Here is a 19608-nt window from a genome sequence, read left to right as displayed (position 1 = left end):
CTGCGTAAGTTGTCACATGGTCAAAGCCTGTATGTTATGCATTTTGGTGCATTTTAGTTTTTTTTTAACCTGTGAAATATAAAGTTTCAGCCAATTTATTCATCTCCCATGGTCCAGTAAACAGCCTTGCAGATGTTATACATACCAGACAAAGTATTTCACAAAGGTTGCATCTTTCAAAGCCATCAGATTTTGTTTTTTCCAGTGCACTTGGAAAATTAAGCCAGAACAGTATTGTATATATTTCTGTTTCTCTTTAGCCCCACTCTCTTGATGCATTTTGGAGTGGTCATCCAATCTGTGAACTTTATGAGTGAAACAGTGTATAGAAAGTAAAATGAATACTGGATGCATCACGATGAGACACAGCTTTATTTCAAAGATGGATCAAGTCAGCCCATCAACAGCCCAACAGTGATAATCATACCCAGATCACATTACATTTCCCCTCCAGAGCACAAACTTTGAACACAAAACTGTATCACATCATATGGTCTATACAAAATGAATTTAAAAAAAGAAGAAAGTGAGAAAAGGGAAGCAGAAAACGAGCCCTCAGCTCGTCGCCTCAAACTCTGCCTTTCTCAAGCTGCAGGAAGTGTTTTAGCATCACACTAACCTTAGCATTGCCATTAAATTAAAGCAGAGAGGATAATTGGAGGTCAGAGAAGACGAAAGAAGTGGGAGAGTTCGTAAATGCGTCTCTTTGGGAGGAAAAAGGACCTGTTGGGCAAAATCTGTGATTTTGAAATGTGAAACAAATTTAAAAAAAACAAAAAACAAGTTGTCCCTCCCACCCTTATGAAAATAGGCTCAAGTACAAACTATAGCCACATTCATAGATGCTACAGTATTCACATGCGTGGATGCAGAGGTTCTTCGACTGCAAATGCAAATTCACTGTATGTGCTTTTGGGGAGATATACAAAAAAAGAAGTCACAATTAGTTTTTCACTTCTGCACAAATATGACAACCGTCTGTTCTGCTGCTTTGAATGCAGCAGTGCTGGCATGTTGACATCTGGTTTGGTGTTTTGACAGGAACTAGGGCCGGAAAGGCACTTCAAAGTGTGGATGTCCCTTCAATTTCCTGGTGGTTCTGTCGTAAGCCCTAAAAAATAAAAAAGGGTCAGCTGGTTGACTCACTGTAAAGCTTTGAGTCCCCCAAACGACCAAAGGGGAATCTGAAACACACAAAGAAGAAGGCATGGATCTGGTTAGTGGCTGCTGGGAGTAGTGTAAAGAAAGAAAGAAATGAGATCCAGTCTGTTTGATGCAGGACTGATTCAGTATTGTCAGAAACTTACAAAGACAAAAAAGGTCCAGGCTGTGTGGTGTGTATCTAGCCCTCAATGGAGACCTCTGGAACGATGTGTCCATTCAGCGATGCCTCGACTGACATCTCCACAGACTCCACAGCCAGCTGCATCTGACAGGGCATGTCACAGATTTCTGACTTAGGCTCCTCTGACAGCACATCCAGACAGGTCTGCTGAGCAGCGGCATCCTGGAAAGGAGCGGAGAGGGGAGAGGCGGTTAGGAAACAGTGCATAGACGGTCACAAGAACCACAGTGAAGAAAGCCTCTTTTCAAAAACTAGAGTACATGTGGGAAGTAACACAGGACGCCTTCCGTAACATCCTCATATGGTGGATTTATATGAAATATGTTTATAATGTGTTCATTTGTGATACCGTAAATTATGAACCACAAAGCTACTGTCTATATAAGATGATAAAAGACTCACAATGATCATTTCTGCTGCAGCGGCAGGGGCAGGGGCGGGGGCGGGGGTTGGCTCAGGCTCAGACTTAGGTTCAAGCTCAGCGGGTGTCACATCCACAGATTCGCTTTGGGCGTTGAGGGTGTCGCTCATTTCAACAATTTCCTAAACATAGCAGGCAGAGAGAGGGGCTCAATTGCATGAATGGATTACATGCAATGAACATGGCACTAATTCAAGAAGAGAAAAAAATTCTCCCAGCTTCAGGTTGTAGCAAACTTTTAGGCAAATCTATGTCGAAATTACGTCGTGTAAAATAAAAGTGAAGTGACTGGAGTAACTTTTTTAAATACTATAAACCAACCTGCACTCATAAATTATATCTTATCACTGCGCTCTACCACAACAGCCATCAGGGATGTGGTATATGCTAATCAAACAATTAACTGTAATTAAATGTGATTTACAGTTTTAGAATTAACTCTTTAAATGTGCAATCATGTAGAACAGCAATAAATAAGGCCTGTGATTAAAACCACTGGATTAAAGCTGAATGATAATGAAATATAAAACACATACAGATAGATGTGCACAATGTTTAGAAATATTTTAAATGATAGCGTTGCCCTCTGGTGGCCATTATGGGGCCTTACGCAACCACTCAATTTGCTGTTTTAACTGTAAATATTCTGACTTTAGAGGCAGGACACCAATGAAATTACAATTTTATTGTGACTTAAAAACTAGAACAACTGTAGTGTCTAATGACAAAGTCCTCTTTGTGTAGTTCTCACCTGCTGGACAGCAGCAGACTCAGCAATGGCGACCTCCACTGCTGAAGCAGATTCTGTGACAACAAAGTCGTCAACCAGGTTGTCACCGTTGTCCTGGGCGACAGGAGCCTGTAGAGAGATGGAGAAGATGATAAGTATAATCAAACAATGCTGTTTTCACTTTTGTTAACAGCACAGCTCATAAACATCTGTTTTCAGGCTGAATGTAGTCATCCAAAACTGTCACATGACACATAGATTAAAATCACTTTAGGTTTTACCTCACTGACTTCAGTTACTGGGACTTCAGCCTCTTCTACCGGAGCCTCAGGGATGGTGACTGGCACCTGGTGAGGAGACAGATGCAGTGTAACCCATGCAAATGTGGCCGAGGTAAAATTTCTATTTCTGAATGACTACTATTTACATGAAAGAAAATTTCTTAATTTAAAGCTACAGAACAAAAGCTCAAGCAAGAGTCCTGCTAAGGAAGCTAATTAGTAAAATGTCATAATGTATTTCTTGATGGCGAAAAAAGAGAAAATACTCACCACTGGGATTTCCACAGATTGGGTAGGAACATCCTGATGTAAACAAAACAAATACCAGGACAGAGAATGTCATTAGTCTTTGCTGTCAAGTTAAAATGAAAGAAATTATGCAAATGAAGGAACATGCCAGAAAACAGATGAAGCCACTGAGGTAGATAGCTTAACCAGTGAAAAAAGTGTAACTCGTCAATTTGTTTGAGGTGTTAGGTGGTAAAACGATAAGAAAATGACCATCTCTTTCTTTTGTTCAGTATTCAGGAATGCATTTACAGCAATGCCACTGAGTAATAAACGGTGGGGGACACAATGACCAAGGCCACATGCAGCACACAGACGATCACAAAATAAAAACTACATAAAAGTGATCAATTCTGAATTACTTTGTGTTCTGAAGGAGGTGAAAAGACTGACAGAATCAAGAGAGAAGAAGAAAGTATTTTTATCAATATGGCACCTCTGTCACCGCAAGGGACTCAGCAGGTACTTCAGATGCATCCTCTTCAGCCAACACTTCTACTTCAGCTCCATTCTCAGCTGTAACTGCAGCATCAGGACTGACGATGGCTTCAGCCACCGACTCTGGCACTTCTTCAGCCAATACTTCTACTTCAGCTTCTTCCTCAGCCGGGGCTGTAGGACTGACAACGGCTTCAGTCACCTCTTCTGGCTCAGGTATCGCTGTGGTAACCTCCTCCACTGTTTCCACCATTGTTTCTGTGACCACCTCGTCTGCAGCGGGTCCTGCTTTGGCAGAATCTTGCTCGTCAGCCTGGGCTTCGAGCACTGGTTCTTCAGTGGCTTCAGTTATGGGCACTGGTATGGCGATATCGACTGTGACAGCCCCATCCACCTCGGACTCAATGACCACTGCTTCCTCTGCCAAGGCCTCAGCCTCCACTTCAATCTCTGGCTCACAGACATTATGCGTCTGCACATGCAAAATCAACATGACACACGTTAAAAAAAAACATGCAACATGCATCAAGGGAACAAATACGCAACAATCTGTCCACTTGAGTGATTGGTCAACACACTTTTTCTTCTTGGGCAACCACATAATGCAGGCAAAGAGCAAATGTAGACAAAGTTATACTGACCTACCATGCATAACCATGACTACAGAGTTTATAATGATACAACATACATACAAACGATCCAACTCATTAAACGAGCCAGTCTTACCTGCTCTGTCTCTGTGGGAATGATTGGGATCTCCTCTGTCTGAATCTGGACAATGAGAAATAAAAACACTTCAGCAAATGGATAACTTGATCGGTTCATGGATGGACAGATGAACAGCAAATATTTGACTCTGGGAAATTTTCTGCACTGAATACAATTTACAGCCTAAAGTCATCTTACACCAATCAAATTTAACTACACCTAGCACCTAGCTGTGTTTCTTTGGACTGACTTTCACATCAATTGCAGCACTTGTGTCACATAAAAAAACATGTAGTAAATGAGAACAGGAGCTTGTTTCATTGTTTTTGTTTTTTTTCCTGGAAGCATTTAGGGTAAAAGAAAAGAGGCCTGAGGCAAAGCGCAGATGTTATTTGTAAGGAGTGATGCTTCAGTCACAGAAACTTTCAACACTTTTCCATTGAAAGGGTTGTTTCTTGTCCAGTTACTGCTGCCATAAAGTTATACAACATGAGCGGAAACTCTGAGTTACTCTGGTTTGATGCGTGCTGTGTTTCACGGAGTTATTCAGGTGTGACATATAAGCAAAATCACCACATACACTGAAATGTTACCTTTAAGGTATTTTGGTCCCTAATGAATGTACTCTATTGTGCTTTATATAAGGGCTGTGTGGTTGCACTACTCAATTAGACTGGAGGGTTTTTTTTTCCTTATGGAACATGAGCCTACATCAATACAATATAGGTTTTTGTCAGTTGCGTTTCAAATTGCGTTTTTTATTGATTTCCTGTGACCGCGAAATCTTCCGGACAGCTCTGAAATTAAACCAGCAAATCTCAAAGCTCTGCTAACTGCTCGAGACATTTACATATGTCTCTCTTTAATGAGCTGCTCAAACGTCAGACCACTTGAAATGTGTCATGTTGTTATATGCTCCACTCATATTTCTTCACACGTGTAATCTTGCCTCTGGCTTATACTATAAGATGTACTGCCTGAGCGGCTTCAGGTTCAGGGGGGGACCGAAAAGGGTTTGAGCGTGTGTTTGCATGTGTGTGAGTATAAAATGAAGGTTTGTTTTACCTCAGTCTCAGCAGGAGCCGCCACTGGAGCCTCAGCTGGGGGTATGACCTACGAAGGAAAAAGAGAGTTTATTCATGAGTGGGCCAAAAAATCATAACAATATACATCTATTTAATCTAAAATAATGAAGTAAAGCTTATTAAAAAGGCACCCATGGATACATAAGCAACCATTTAAAGGCAATTAACTTTTGCCTCCTGTTATGCTGCTGTCATTGTCAGTTAAAGGTCGGGGCTTTGGGTGGGGCACACACACCAGTCCTAAAAATGTGCCCAGAGCAAAACGACCCGCTACAGTTTGTCAGCCAAACTATAGCTGTGAGGGCCTTGAGGAATTTAACAAGGAAGCCCAGTGAGAGTCTAACCAGGTTTGCAATGTCCAAAAAAGGAAATGTTTGCTAAAACTGGAGTGTTTTCGCATGTTAAATTTGCTCTGGTGGTCTACAAACGAACACACGAGCAACAAATGCACACACTCTGCTTAGAGTATGCTTTGTGTGTGAGTGTAGTCGACGTTCTGGAGAAGGGGAGGAACATTACACCTCCTACAGGAATGTTACAACCAATGGCATCATGGGAAGCTGATACGCCCATTTCTCGCCCCCTTTTCTATAATCCACCACAGATTTAGAAAACTTAATTATTCGCCTTGTTAAAATACCTTTGTCATCAAATCCTTATAAATGTGAAACTCAAACATCTTTTATCACGTTTTTGCTTTCCAGTACGTCACTAGCTGCCAACAAAAATAGAAACTATATCTTTCAGCAAGACATTAAATCTTTACCAAAACAAGTTACGATGGTCTGTAGTTGGAACTTCTTCTGGACCTTCCTGTATTACTATTTAACTCATATTATTAATATAACTTGTAGAAATGCGTTTTCTAGATACATATAGCGATACACCCATACATACATCCCACTTTTGCAGTCTTGCTACTGAACAGTTGGCAGTAGCCTAAGTGGCCACTGACAGCAACCCCTGTGCATCCAAGTGCATTGAGCCATAGTGGCAATCGTAGGGAGCAGCACATAAATATTGTAGGTCTTCATAGTCTAACAGTAAATTATTTAGACAATCTTGTACAAGCCCATCTTCAATGTAGGACAAGTCTGGCGCATGCAAGCTGCCACTGCTAGTCAGGAACGGCCAATTCATACATTGGCAAAAAAAATCACCTAAATCCATTCATGTACAGAAGTTAGAACACAGAAAAGCTCTCACAGAGGGCAGATCAAATGCTCAAGATCTCCACCTCTTTCTCTGTGCTGTGCTACTGGAAGGTGAGGAATCCTGTCCTCCTGGATTTTAACAACTTCTGAACAAAAGCCAAGGCGGCAAAAATGCACGAGTAGTTGAGAGGGGTAAATATATAGTCCAGCTATAACCGGGGGGTATAGGGGACAGAAAGGAAAAGAGAGGGAGGGGGGTGGACTATAGGTCCTCTTTTGCTTGACAGGACACACATACACACACAGATGTGCACATACAGTGTACACACCCCCTCCTGTCTGCTGGAGCACCAGAACACTGTGTACCAATTCTACTGAGAGACAAATTCAGCACAAAATCAAAGCATTTTAAGTAAGTACATTTACTCAAGTATTGTACTTAAGCCACATGTTGAGGTACTTGTGCTCAAATATTTTAATACTATGCTACTTTATTCTACATTTCTACCCCACTCCATTTATCTAACAGCTATAGTTAGTTGTTACCGTTCAGATTAAAACATGTTATCAGCTTAAAACACACGATGCTTTGTATTTTGCAATCTTGCAAAACTTAATGTGTACTTGTTTGGCAAGATAACTATGAATAAAGTCAAAAAAGAAGAAACGCTTTGTTAAATCACAGTATAAAAGAGGAGCTATATGAGGTGAGCAACAACAACAAACTGAAAAGGGAAGGTTTTGACTGTTCTGTGTATGGTTCAGCTAACAAAGCCCTATAGTGTCCCAGAAAATAAACTCGTAAAAGTCGCCAGGAAATGTGGGGAGGGCTGCATGTACATGTGTACATGTGTGGGGGGAGGCTGGACTCTAAGGGGGAGGAGGGTTGGATGTCCTCACGTGCTTTGCCACAAGGGGATACTGTTTCCATCCAAGTTCGAAAAAGTTAAAAGTATTACTTAGCACATCTTTGTCACCCCCTCTTTTCTCTCTATCTATTGCTATCATGTCAAACGTGACGTTATAAATGCACACCACTTACATGTAAGCATGCTCTAATTAGCATTTCAGTTCAGTTCAAACTGAAAGCATATGTACCCCCAGCCATCTCTTCACTAGAAATTTGTCACAGACTTTAAAAAGGTTACAGCAGCTGTCTGTAAGCTCCTCTTTAACACACACACAACGGCTAAGCGACACATGTACACACAGATACACATTTCAACAGGCAGATGCACCCACTGCATCCCAATATAGAACTCAATATACCACCTTTCCCAGTCCTGCCCCCCCTGCAAAGACCCAATGGTACAAACAGGACATATGGAGGAACGAGTGCACGTGCTGAGTAGACAAGTTAATAAGGGCCGACAGGCAGCCATAGGACAGGAGGAGGAGAGAGGAGGTGGGAGGATGGAGGAGGGGAAGGAGAGAAAAATGAACGACGGAGGCCAGAGGAAGGGGAGGGGGGAGTGGAGGAGAAGGACATGTGGTGGGAGGGAAAGAAGGGTGATGAGGGAGAGTGAATTTACAAGGGAAAGAGGGGTGAGTGACTGGAGGGGAGGAGGAGTGGTGGGCTACAGGAGTACAGAGGGAGCAAGCTGGTACAAAATGTTCAGCCTCAGCAGGAACCACACCCACTGTCGCTCCAGGACACAGAAAAAGCTGGTCTGGGTGGATTGGGTGGTGGGTTTATACTCACCTGAGTCTCCGTGGTGACAGCCAGAAGCGGAGGGGCCACTTCTCTTTGGTTCCAAAGCCAGCTGAATACGAGACCCATTTATGCCTGCTGTGGTCCTACCATCTACTGACCAACTGACCGACTCTAGTCTGACCCGTGGTGTCACAGAGTGAACACTCTCTTGCGGGACTGTGACTGCAAGTGTATAAGTTGTATGTGAGCGAAGTTTCACAAAGTCAAAATTGAGAAAAGCAACTTGCTACTGCATGTGTTTCGCAGCTGCAGCCAGCACCGACAATTTTTCTGTTTCGCAAAAGTGCGTGAGTTTCTGCGTGTGTTTGTGAGCGTCCGAGCCGTATCTGGCTCATGTGCAAGCAGGGAAGGTTCAGAAAAGAAGTAAGGCAAAAGAGGAGGAAAAAGAGAAGTGGGTAGTGTGGTGGGAGAGAGGGAGGGAGAGAGGGAGGGAGGGTGGGAGGGAGGGAGGGATGGAGGAGGGGAGGTAGGGACAAAGGAAGGAGGGGGTGGATACTGCCACAGCTTCACAAATACGCAATGATAGACAGAGCACCTAAATATAATATGTATAGCTCAGAGGGTAGAGGTTACAATCCAAACCTCCGACTAAACATATATAGATAGATATATAGATATATATGTAGAGTGAAGGAGGGATTACTGGAGAACAGAATAATAGTAAATGAGGCTGTAACTGGCCATACCACTGATAACACCCATCCTGAGCAGCATCATGCACTCTCATGCATGCTAACACACATGTGAACATATACATGGGCGCCATATGTGGTCATGGTTCCATTACAGGGAGCAAGGACCATGAATTTAGCTTTTGTATGTGTGTTCATGTGTGAGTTTACGCACACGGATGTACGCGTATGGGCAGAGTGCAGCTTGTGTGTGCGTCTGCACATCGCCTGCAGTCAACTGGATGAAATAGAACATTCTGTTCCCAAAGTGGCTACATGAAACAATAAAGACTATGTGTCCATATCTTTCAACTTGGAAATGAAAACGTATAGATTTGGAAGGTAAAAATGTTGTCGGGAAACATCACTATTTAATCGCATACTTTTTTTTGGTACACATCTCTGTGTGCAGTACAGTGTAAAATTTATGGCCAAAAAACACTTATTTCATACAAAAAACGACAGACAGCAAGTCTTTTTCGGCCTATTTTCAATTACTTTAAAATTCAAAACCAACGTCACTGATAGCATAGATTACAAAAAAGATGTACTGTTCGATATAGCATATTAAATGTGGACAACCTCTGCTTGCAGCAAAAAAAATCAGACACACACCAAGGTGACAGGAGAACTAGATATTTTTAGTGAGCAAACCCCCGTCTGTCTTATCCAATCAGTGTATTCAAAAGGTAAAATTTCAAACAAAGACACAAGCTTAGTGACACAATATTAGGTGATAATGTATGATGACTGCTGAAAAGGATCTGTCAGCTCCCCGCTGATGTAGCCTACAATTTCTCCTACGTTCTTTCTCTTTGCTAAATGGAACACGTTGTTCCCTCTTGCTTCCACCCCCCACCTCCCTTCTCCCATAAGGATCCAGCCACAGCACATACCATTTGACCAAGCAGCGCTTCAACTGGTCGTCCATAAAACCCAAACTCACGCTGGCTTACTATATAAAGAAACAGCCTGTGAAAAGTGTCTCTTTCCTGCAAACCGTACGCAACACGGAAGCTACTCAAAATTATTTCTCAATCAGGACATATACACATAACAAGCGTCTAACCTGTACCAGTAATGGCATGCACTTTTCATGAAGGCACATGCTGAATCCTATGCAACTCATTGCACCGAGAAGGAACCAACGTGGTGAGATGTCTAAAATATCTAAAGCAAATTTTCATGAATTGGCAGGTAAATTGTCACACCTAATCATACTTTATTTTCCTGTTAAAATCTGCGTTTGTACAGCAAATGGTCTTTGAGGAACCATCACACCGAACCTACAGAGGAACCTTAAATGATTCCTTCAAGAATCACTCAAAAATGAATCCCTGAACCTGAGTGTGAACATGATATGTTGATCTTCCAAAAGAAACCCATTCTAAGTTCTAAACAATGCTTACCTCAGTTACTGCTTCTGGCTCTGGCACTGGTTCTGGTTCTGTTTCAGGAATGATAGGTTCAGCCTCCTGCACTATGGCATCTTCAGCTACAGAGGGCTCTGCTGGAAGAGTTTCAGTGACTGGTGGTTCTTCAGTGACCGGGGCTGGGACTTCAACCTCGACTTCTGCTGGAGTCTGTTCCAACACCACAGCCTCAGGCTCTGGTGCTTCTACCTCGACTGGGACGGGCTGTGCAACAGGTTCTTTCACAACTGGTTTTAGTTCTGCTTTGGGGGTCTCAGTGGGGACAGCAATGGGGGTAGCAATGCGAACGACCTCTGGGATCTTTTCTGGGGCTGGTGCTGGAGTTTTAGCCGCTTTCTTTATGGCTGCTGCAGGGGGCGCACTTGCTGCAATTCCCGGGCTTGCTTTGACCGGCGGGTTGGCTGCATGCTGCTCTTCAAGGGCTCTCCTCTGGGCCTGCTGTAATGGGCGAAAGACACAAAAACATCAGGGTTAATGATTGTTAACTTGCTATTACAGTGAGAGCCATTATTTGAGTTTCTTTTCATGCATTCATCCTGCAGCTATGACTCATTCTGTTGCAGAAAGTGTTATTTTTTTATTTAATTAGTACAATCAAATCAGTTTACCCTCTTGGGTACTTAGTGTGCCAAAAATACGTGACACTTTATTTACAATGGCTTCAAAGTTGAGTATGCAAACTTCTCAAGGATGCAGAAATATAAATATATAAGAGAAATATAAAGAGAGAGGCGAGAGGTGTGAATGACACTGACAACCTCATCATGTTCAGATACTGATGTTGTTGTCAGTCTGTGGTTCATTCGAGCACATTTCTGTCTGCAGGAATAGGAGGCATGCCATCCCTGCCAAATCCAACATGTTTTTCAGCTCAGGACAAAACCCCCTTAGGCTTTAATGGAGGTTTTAGGAGCACAGACCACTGGAGGGAGGGGCTGGGTAACTGGGAGTGAGCACAGCAAAGCTAGTTAGATAATGGGAGCTAATTAGTTGAATAAGAGCGGTCCTGACAGGTCTGGTGAAGCGGGAACGGAAACCGTGCGAGTCAGCAGCACTGATGGGTGCCCCGCGGGCCAGACAGTGGGCCTAATCACATCATAATCAGGTTATAATCAGGTTACAATCACTCCCAGAAAATGCTTTTGTTAGGCCGACAGCCAGTTAGGCCTTCGCAGTGCTGGACCAATGCTGTAAGCCAACGAGGCATGTGTGCAAGTGCATATGTCTATGCCTGTCCACCTAGCCACCGTCAAAACAACCCCCCCCCCCCTTCCCGTTGCCCGCAAATAGCTCACTGCCTACAAATCCAAACCGCACCACCACAGGATGATATATAAGTTTCAATCAATCAAAGTTGTTAAATGTGTTCTTTGGGCTGTACTGTGGAGGCCCAGCCACCTTTAGAGAGAAACACTTTTCATCAAAGTGGGGTTGCATACATACAAAGGCATGACTTCCTTGAGTGTCCAGGAGCTTCTTTCCATCCTGTGCTCTGATATCTCTTGAGGGAATTGGTGATAGCACTGAGCTGTAAGTGACTTCAGGGGCAATTTTTATCTGAGTGTCATTGGCAGACTCTTAGAGAATCTGAGAGATTGTGCAGACTCCAATCTGGCAAAACTAAAGCAAGACATTCCTCCAGTCAACACACTACCAAATACAGTTGTGTGGTGATGAGAGTCGCACACTGGCCAGCCAGGAGGAAGCTTACGGAGGGGGGTGGGGTGGGATGCCTGAAGAAGAATGCCACAAACTCCATACTGAGCTCGAGGACTTGGCTTCAAGTGAGTCTTTAGGAGTGAAGCAAGACTGCTTTAGGATGAAAGTCAGATAAAGAGCATGGTTTGAAACTATTAAATGTTATGAGTGGAGAAGAAATGACAAAAAGCAGTGTTTGTTGATGGGGTAACCTTTGCCCCCCCAGAAATTGGAGCCTCTGTGTTACTTTCTCACTCATCATAGACTCCTCCCCTCTCCACCACACCTACTCCTCTTTGGGCACTGAGTGTTCAAAAGTTACCTAAGAGGAATGGGGAGGGGGCAGGAGCTAAATGTTCAAATTATCATGTCACTGGCAATGCTGCTTCAACCCATTGAACTATGTAATAAGTACAGCAGTATATCATTTGCAGCGAAGGTGGCACTTTTCTCATTAATCAGAGCAAACCACAGAAACGCATAAACGTGGAATCTCTATTCCATGTTTAAACACTTTTGCGGAACGCACGTGGCTCGTTAATCCAAGAAAATTGTATCTTGTACCAAACAGGAGAGCCAGGCGCGTCTGAGTTGTCGTGCTACTGAAATTCGTTGTAGAATTCAGATCAAATCTAGGTGCATTTTTTTGTGCGACCATCTCTCTTTGCGGGGTTTTACGCACGGAGTTTGGAGCGCCCCTCGGGGTTGAGTGCGTAATAAGAAAAGCAACACCAGAGCGCGAATGTGTGAAGTCACATAAGCAATAACACGATACCACAGACAGATGAAGCTTTAAAAAAGGGAACATCTTGTCACTTTGCTGTTGATAGAATCTTAGAGGCTTGATTTGATCGTGCAAAAACGCGTATTTTTGATCGATTTTGTTCTACATCATGAGCAGTATTTGTATTTTGGTGAACAAAAACAAGCTTTTCTGTTTTGGAAAAAACGGTGAAGAAATGCGCTTGTTTAATTAACTAGTCCCACCGACGCCATCGCAATCTGACAAAAAAAAGGGTCATTTTCAGCGTTTTTTCGGGAGGTCTCCACCAACTGAGTTTATATTGTAATAAAGTCCAAGATACTTTGGATTTGATCGTGAATGAAAATGAAAAAAAGAAGAAAGAAAAGTTGCCTGCCACCACTTACCACCCTCCTCATGCGACGCTTGTTCTTCTTCCTCCTGCTGGGCATTTTGGTGTGTGTTGATGTAAACGGGACAGACCGAAGAAATGAGACGAGCAGAAAGACAGAATGAACAAAGTGGATCTTTATAGAGCCCCCGATCCTCCTGTTACCTTTGAACCGAACCTATGGGAGGACTGGGATGAAAGATGGGGGGCGTGGAGAGAGAGAGGGGGAGGGAGAGAGCGAGAGAGCGAGAGAGAGAGAGAGAGAGACCCCCTCAGTTACCACTCATGCACGTGCACGACAGCTCAGTGAGAAGATTGTATCAGAGTTGGGCTACCTATTGGCTGAGTAGTGGGTTATGTTATATAACCACTCCATCAAAGCAAAGAAAGAGAGAGAGAGAGAGAGAGAGAGAGAGAGAGAGTAGCCTCTGGGCTTGCAGGGTGCCACACCCCCTTCCTGGACCAGCTAGAAATACTTTTCCACTCAAGCACATGGCGACAAGGCTTGCATGCTGGGGTGTTAAATGTCTTTTTCTACCTTTTATCCTCAAGTTTTTTCTTCTGTGACAGTTTCTTTATCATTTTCTTTTACTGTAAAACACAGGACATGAAGCAGGCCACCGTTCAGTTCAAATCCTGCGCTTGATAGAAAACCAACAAAGAGGCTAATACTCACAAACAGCCCCTCTTGCACATTAAACACTGTGTGTCTCGGTCAACTTTTTGAATTCATTAAAATCCTGAAGCCAGAGAATAGTTCTCATTGTTGTTTTCATCATCCAGAGAATAAGGAGAAAGAAAGCATGCACACATGTTTACGCCCACCCCCCCCCCTCCTGCAATGGCATCGGTTGTGAGCACCCATTGTCCCCAACCCGGTGGTTACAGCCGTACTCATGCATAATCACAGACAAAAAGAAATAAATGCTTTATTGCGTCACTTGTTGTCCTAATCGTGTAAACAGTGAACTTTCATGAGCATGTTACCATATTTCAAACTGACTGTACAGTGAGGGGAAGACGCGAGAGGGATTTTTAGTGTTTAGCTGACACAGAGTTGGATTTCTACAATGTGCTGGTCTTGCCTGAAGGCTTGCGACATGATTTACTCCTCAACATTGTGAGCGCAGATAGATTACATGCATACGGTGCTTCTACGTGTCACCAGCACGGCCATTTTGAACTGGTGATCTTTCCAGCGTAGTCACCGTGGCTCAAGAAAACTTCAGCAGAACATACAGCTGCTGCAGGAACTGAACCCCTGACACCTGTCACAGTGAGATTTCAGTTAATGCAGTCACTGCAGCATGATGTTAAATTCTCAGGTTAGATTATGATCAACTCTATTATCATTACAGTCAGTACCATAGAAAAAACTAGAAAGAGGGCTTTAGAGATGTTGTGCAGCAAGTAATGTTAGTTTAAGTTGGTCAGCAGAATCAGACCTACAGCTACAACACATCTTTTCATGGATCCAAGGGTGGTAGTTGCACTGGTAAATGTCCAAATGTGTCACCTCATTAACAAGCGTGAAATTGGAGGCAAAAGAACACAGATTAGTGAGGAGAAGACTGCTTCTTACAAAGTTACAAAGTAACCCAGCTTGTTTTGTTAGCTCACCAGTAGGGACCACTGACAGCTTTTACAGTCTGAACTGAATGAACAAACGAACAACTCTGTTAAATGCTGCAATCATACAACCACAAACAAAATAGCCATCATAGAGAGTAGGCTGGTAAGAGATACGATGAATGTACCTTTCACTCAAATGGGCCACAGACTTAGAGATTAATATGGGTGGACTTGGTAAAGTGGTACATTTGCCCACGATAAATAAGATTAGTTGGTCTTTTGCTGTGATTTAACAGCAGATACTAGCAACCAACAGTAATTTGGCCTGATAGATCATGATCTCTGTCAAAATGTTTGTACTTGGATGGTTAGTGCTCCTATGCTACTTTGAAGAACGGGAGTCTTTCAGTTCAAACAGAATACCCAGCAACCCAGCAGTCGAGTTACTTGCTCACTTCCGCTTCGTGTTCCAACATACTGGCTCTGGCAGTCTCGGCTCAGGGAGTTTGTACTCGCTAACGACTCACCTCAGCAGTGGGATTCACTCGCTCTTCAGCTCAGTGGGTGTGTGCAGATCAAACCAGTTTTGGTTAACTTGGATTACCTTGCTTAGCTCAGAAAAACTCTGAGCCAGACATTGACCTCTTATGCTCAGTTGTGCCTGGAACGGTACAAGAACAGGATTTTGGATTCACCTCCACTTACAAATCAAGCTAAATAATTCTTGCTGAAGAGTCGTCCAAAAATAAGAATTGGTTCTCAAATCTATCATCAAAAACACAGACACATCTTGAAGTTCCAAAGATAGAAGTCCAGAAAGTAGTGCATCTATCAAGTGTAATGAATTAGAGCCAGCATGACAAATTGAGATAATCTAGGCCAAAGGGTTCTACTGTGTCAAGAGTGTGAATCCAGTCCTCTCTGCAGAGCAGTGAATTTATAATGTCTCCACCTCTGGGAGAGGCTGAAATTTTTTCAATTTTCCACAATTTTAATGACACGGCGGGGTCATAGTTAGCCTGTGCATAATGCAATGAAAATAGTATAATCCATATTTTGTGTACATTTTGCAGTTTGGTGCTCAGATGTCCAAATCTTTGAAGCTCTTTTAGTTTCTCCAACTTAAACCAGACCAGGACATTTCAGCACGTAGACCACACGTGTGCTGCTGTCGTTCATGAAGGATTTTATGTTGTATTTTTTCCAGTATGTGGATGTGTGAAGTACTTGGTGCCTGATGGGTAAAAACAGTCAGGAAGCATTGTAAGGTTTTTGTAATTCATTCATTGTAATGGTTGTCAGTGTCACTGTGCGAAGATTTAAAAGCTATATTGGGCCTTCTGATAGGCCGAGGAGATATATGATGTGCTGCAAGAGACGACATGAGGTATGGTATCGATTAGAAGTTGTGTCCAAATGCAGATATCTGATATGTTTAGCTCATTGTGTTGTAAGTGTTTCTGTTGTGAGACAATAACTGTTGTGGTGAGCTGCACTTTGTTCTGGTGTGCATTTGACTGAGTATGTTATTTAGAATTAAAATAAAGTAACTTAAAGAAGGGAGAAAATGATCATTCTAATAACCTCATCACACCACTCCAACCTCTTACTTGCTATCAGCTAATCCAGAACATGAAGTGATCAGCCTATCAGGGATGTATTCAAACTGGCTGTTACATCATTGCATTGCATTGTATGTATGAACTTCACGCCCCACCACTGTACCCATCTATGGCTCACTGGTGTGGAATTTCTTCAGTGGGTATTGTTCTTTGTGTTGTTATTGATTAGGTGGTAGGTTGATACTGAAATGAAAATATGGAATGAGGGACAAGTAATTACTAATTACTACTAACTACTAACCAGTAACTACTCGGTTAAGAAATGGAGAAAATAATATCAAAAAAGAGTTTATTCTGTAAGTTTCTATGGTAAAGATAAAAAAAATGTGTTTTTTATGTTTTCTCTGTTCCAACTTCCATGAGCTGTTTTTCTACTCATCAATCTCTCTGTTCGTTGAGCATGTGTGTACTTGTGTTGTGTAAAAGTGTAAAGATTTGCTGCAAAGCAGAGTCAGTTAAGCAGGTTTGTCAGGTCGTGTAGCTTAAGGGTTAATAGCTGCTGCTGATTCAAACAGCAATAACTGAGTGCTGTGGGGCCACTTTAACATTCAAGATAGGGTTAAACACATCACCGTCAACTGTAACCTGAACCCTGAATGCAAAGAAAAGTGTTACTGAGCTAAATGTGTTTAGCAACAGGCTTAGTGGTGACAGAAGTAGTTACAATTAACAATCCAATCTTATCTTTGGGGCTACAATGGAGGAATGTCGATGGACAGGACCCCCCTCCCCCTTCCCGTGTCTCCCCTCTCCCTCTAGCCTGCAGCTTGTTGTTTTGATTTCTTTTAAGCACAAGGCACACCCATTCAGCATAGATATGTATGTACACACTGTTTACAACATTTACAATGGATGACTGACACATCTAACGGCGTCGACATGTTGTCCTGGTGCTTTTGAGAAACAAATGGAATTTGCCTGCAGACCAACAGATGTTAGAGAGGTATCGAGTTGGTGTGAACTGTTGTTCCCCTTGACCTGTTGACATGGGAGTGTGAAAAAATGCACTCAGATATGAATTATTAAAGCTGTAAAACAACAGTAGATGGCTGTCAGGAAATTATTTCTATAAGACCAGAACTGTATTTTCGCTGTTAGTTCGTACCATTAATTTCCCAACACACAAGATAAACTCTCAGAGACAGAGATCTCAGTTCAAAGTTTTACTTGCAACAAGCAAGGAGTACAGGCAAAGATCTACATCTGCACTGAGCAGTCTCAGTGTCTTTCAAGCATATATAACATGTATAAGCAAAGTTCCTCCTCTCAGCAGTCCTCCGCCGCACCCTGCTCCCTCTCCTCCTTGCAGGGGCGGTTGGTGGGAAACGCAGGTACGCTGACTTCTCTCCGTTCAAGGCCTTCTCGAACTCTTCTTTATCTCAAGAATGCAAGCACAGTCTGATACATCCTACGCCAACACACATCTCTTTGATCTGTGTAAAGGTCACAGCAACCATTACACAGTCCAGCATCAGGCTAAAACTTCATGATAATAAAGCATAAATGTACTAACATAAAAATGTATTAGCATAAGCGTGTCTGCACATTTTCTATTTCCTAACAATGGCCCCCCAAAAAAACTTGTAGATGTGTTCCATAGACAACATTAAACTTCATAAAGATCAAGAAAACCCTCCTTTAAGACAGTGGCACAGACACAGGCTAGTTATCCAAAATTGAGCGTCTCTGCTGGGGGTATCTGTATGAGATCCAGGCCAGATAATACTGACACCTCTCAGAGACTCCTGGACTCTGCAAGCCACACACATTAGCTGGTCGGAGGAGGAGAAGAATTGCCATCTTTAAATAGACACATGATGTTTACCTGTGCTAAACTGGGTTATCTCTCACACACACACACACACACATACTCATGCACACACACACCAGGCACACACTGGGATGTTGTTCAGCAACAAACACCCCACCCAAAGGCCAGCTCCATAGTTACCTCTCCTAGCCCGGCAATGCAAATACACACAAAGACAAACAAACATTGCCTAAATAGCAGGTTTTAGGTTTGTGGTTTTCAGACGTAGAAATAAAGTTTGACCACTTGTGAGCAGACTTGTAGAGAAATATTTACAGAAATCAACTTTATTTAATTTAGCAAATTAGGTATTTAACTAGACACTTGGAAAGCAGAGCAGTTTGTATTTAATAAACATTATTGGTTTTGAACATTGCACATATTTATAGTGTGAAAAATTGCAATTCTTGAGTCAATATTTTGATATTTTGAGCATTTAAAAAAAAAAAAGTCAATTATTTTATATTTACGATTATTTACTTTTGCAGTGCTTGGTTTTTCTTTTCTCTCACTATGTTTACTGTGAGTGTTGTGGACCAAACTACCAAGAGGAATTCCATGTATGTGAGACCCTTCTTGGCAATAAACAGGTTTCTGGTGAAAGATGATATCCATTGACCTCCAACCCCTGACCTCACTCCCTCCACAGCCACCAACTCTTGCCAAATGTTGACCCCTGACATTCCTAAATACCACCAATAGCAGCCCACCCACGTACACAGACAGACTTGATGTGTGCAAAATGTTCCTTTTGACCACTTTTTGTTGTAAAAGGTTGGTAAAAGTGAGGTTAAAATCACACCGTGGATGAATGTAGTTGCCCACAAAAGAAATAAAACTAAAAACATGTACAGTACATTCATTTAAAAGTGTTACTGATCACTGAATAGTGCCAATCACTTCATATCACTCACCATGTTGTATGTTAGCATGTAGCAGTGTGAATGATTTTTCCTGGAAAACATTCATGGTTTTGCCAACCTGAAGACAGATACAGGCTGACAACCGGACGCACGTGTGGATAGTTAGGAGTGTGTTAATAAAGAGTCACAGCCCCAGTGGTGATGATGAGGGCCTGGACAAAGATAGCAGTGTGAGGAAAGACTCACTGAGAATGTCATCAGACAGTGTAATGCCAGGGACTCTCCAGTGTGTATTCATATCACAGAGCAGCGGGGAGGGGGGATTAAGAGAATAGGACTAAGCACAGAGATGGGTCATCCTGGTAATAAAGGCAACTGTGCTCAGCTATCCTTCAACAGAGAGCAGACTTACAAACACAAACACTCTCTGCATATCTTTAGCAGCTCTCTTGCTCTCACACTCTTTTCTTTGACTGACATGCTCACATGCACAGACATAAAAACATCCCAGCCATTCCTTTTTATATTAATCTGTGCCTCTCTCCGTCAGCGCAGCCCTCGGGGAGTTTCTTCCTCTAAATCTATTCCAGACCGGCAGTGCTCAAACTCTCAGTCAGAAGACTTGGACAATCTGCTTCCTTC

General features: G+C 42.6%; 1 protein-coding gene across 2 annotated transcripts; it reads right to left on the bottom strand.

Moving 5' to 3' along the window:
* Positions 1 to 353: 353 nt before the first annotated feature.
* On the bottom strand, positions 354 to 13253 carry LOC139204318 (calphotin). Of its 2 annotated transcripts, none has more exons than XM_070834320.1 (11): positions 13116 to 13253; positions 10245 to 10706; positions 5277 to 5324; positions 4230 to 4274; positions 3502 to 3975; positions 3048 to 3080; positions 2778 to 2843; positions 2518 to 2625; positions 1748 to 1888; positions 1308 to 1507; positions 354 to 1111 (listed from the first exon to the last, which is right to left on the bottom strand). In XM_070834320.1, exons 1-10 carry the CDS (start codon positions 13158 to 13160, stop codon positions 1343 to 1345), a joined length of 1587 nt encoding a protein of 528 aa, XP_070690421.1. In that variant the 5' UTR covers positions 13161 to 13253; the 3' UTR covers positions 354 to 1111; positions 1308 to 1342. The 2 variants fall into 2 exon arrangements, with proteins under 2 accessions (XP_070690421.1, XP_070690420.1); XM_070834319.1 differs by having other exon boundaries at positions 354 to 1184; positions 13116 to 13251.
* Positions 13254 to 19608: the final 6355 nt, after the last annotated feature.

This window comes from Pempheris klunzingeri, chromosome 7, assembly GCF_042242105.1.
Source record: "Pempheris klunzingeri isolate RE-2024b chromosome 7, fPemKlu1.hap1, whole genome shotgun sequence".
Lineage (NCBI taxonomy): Eukaryota > Metazoa > Chordata > Actinopteri > Acropomatiformes > Pempheridae > Pempheris > Pempheris klunzingeri.
This window is presented reverse-complemented; position numbering and strand designations above follow the sequence as displayed.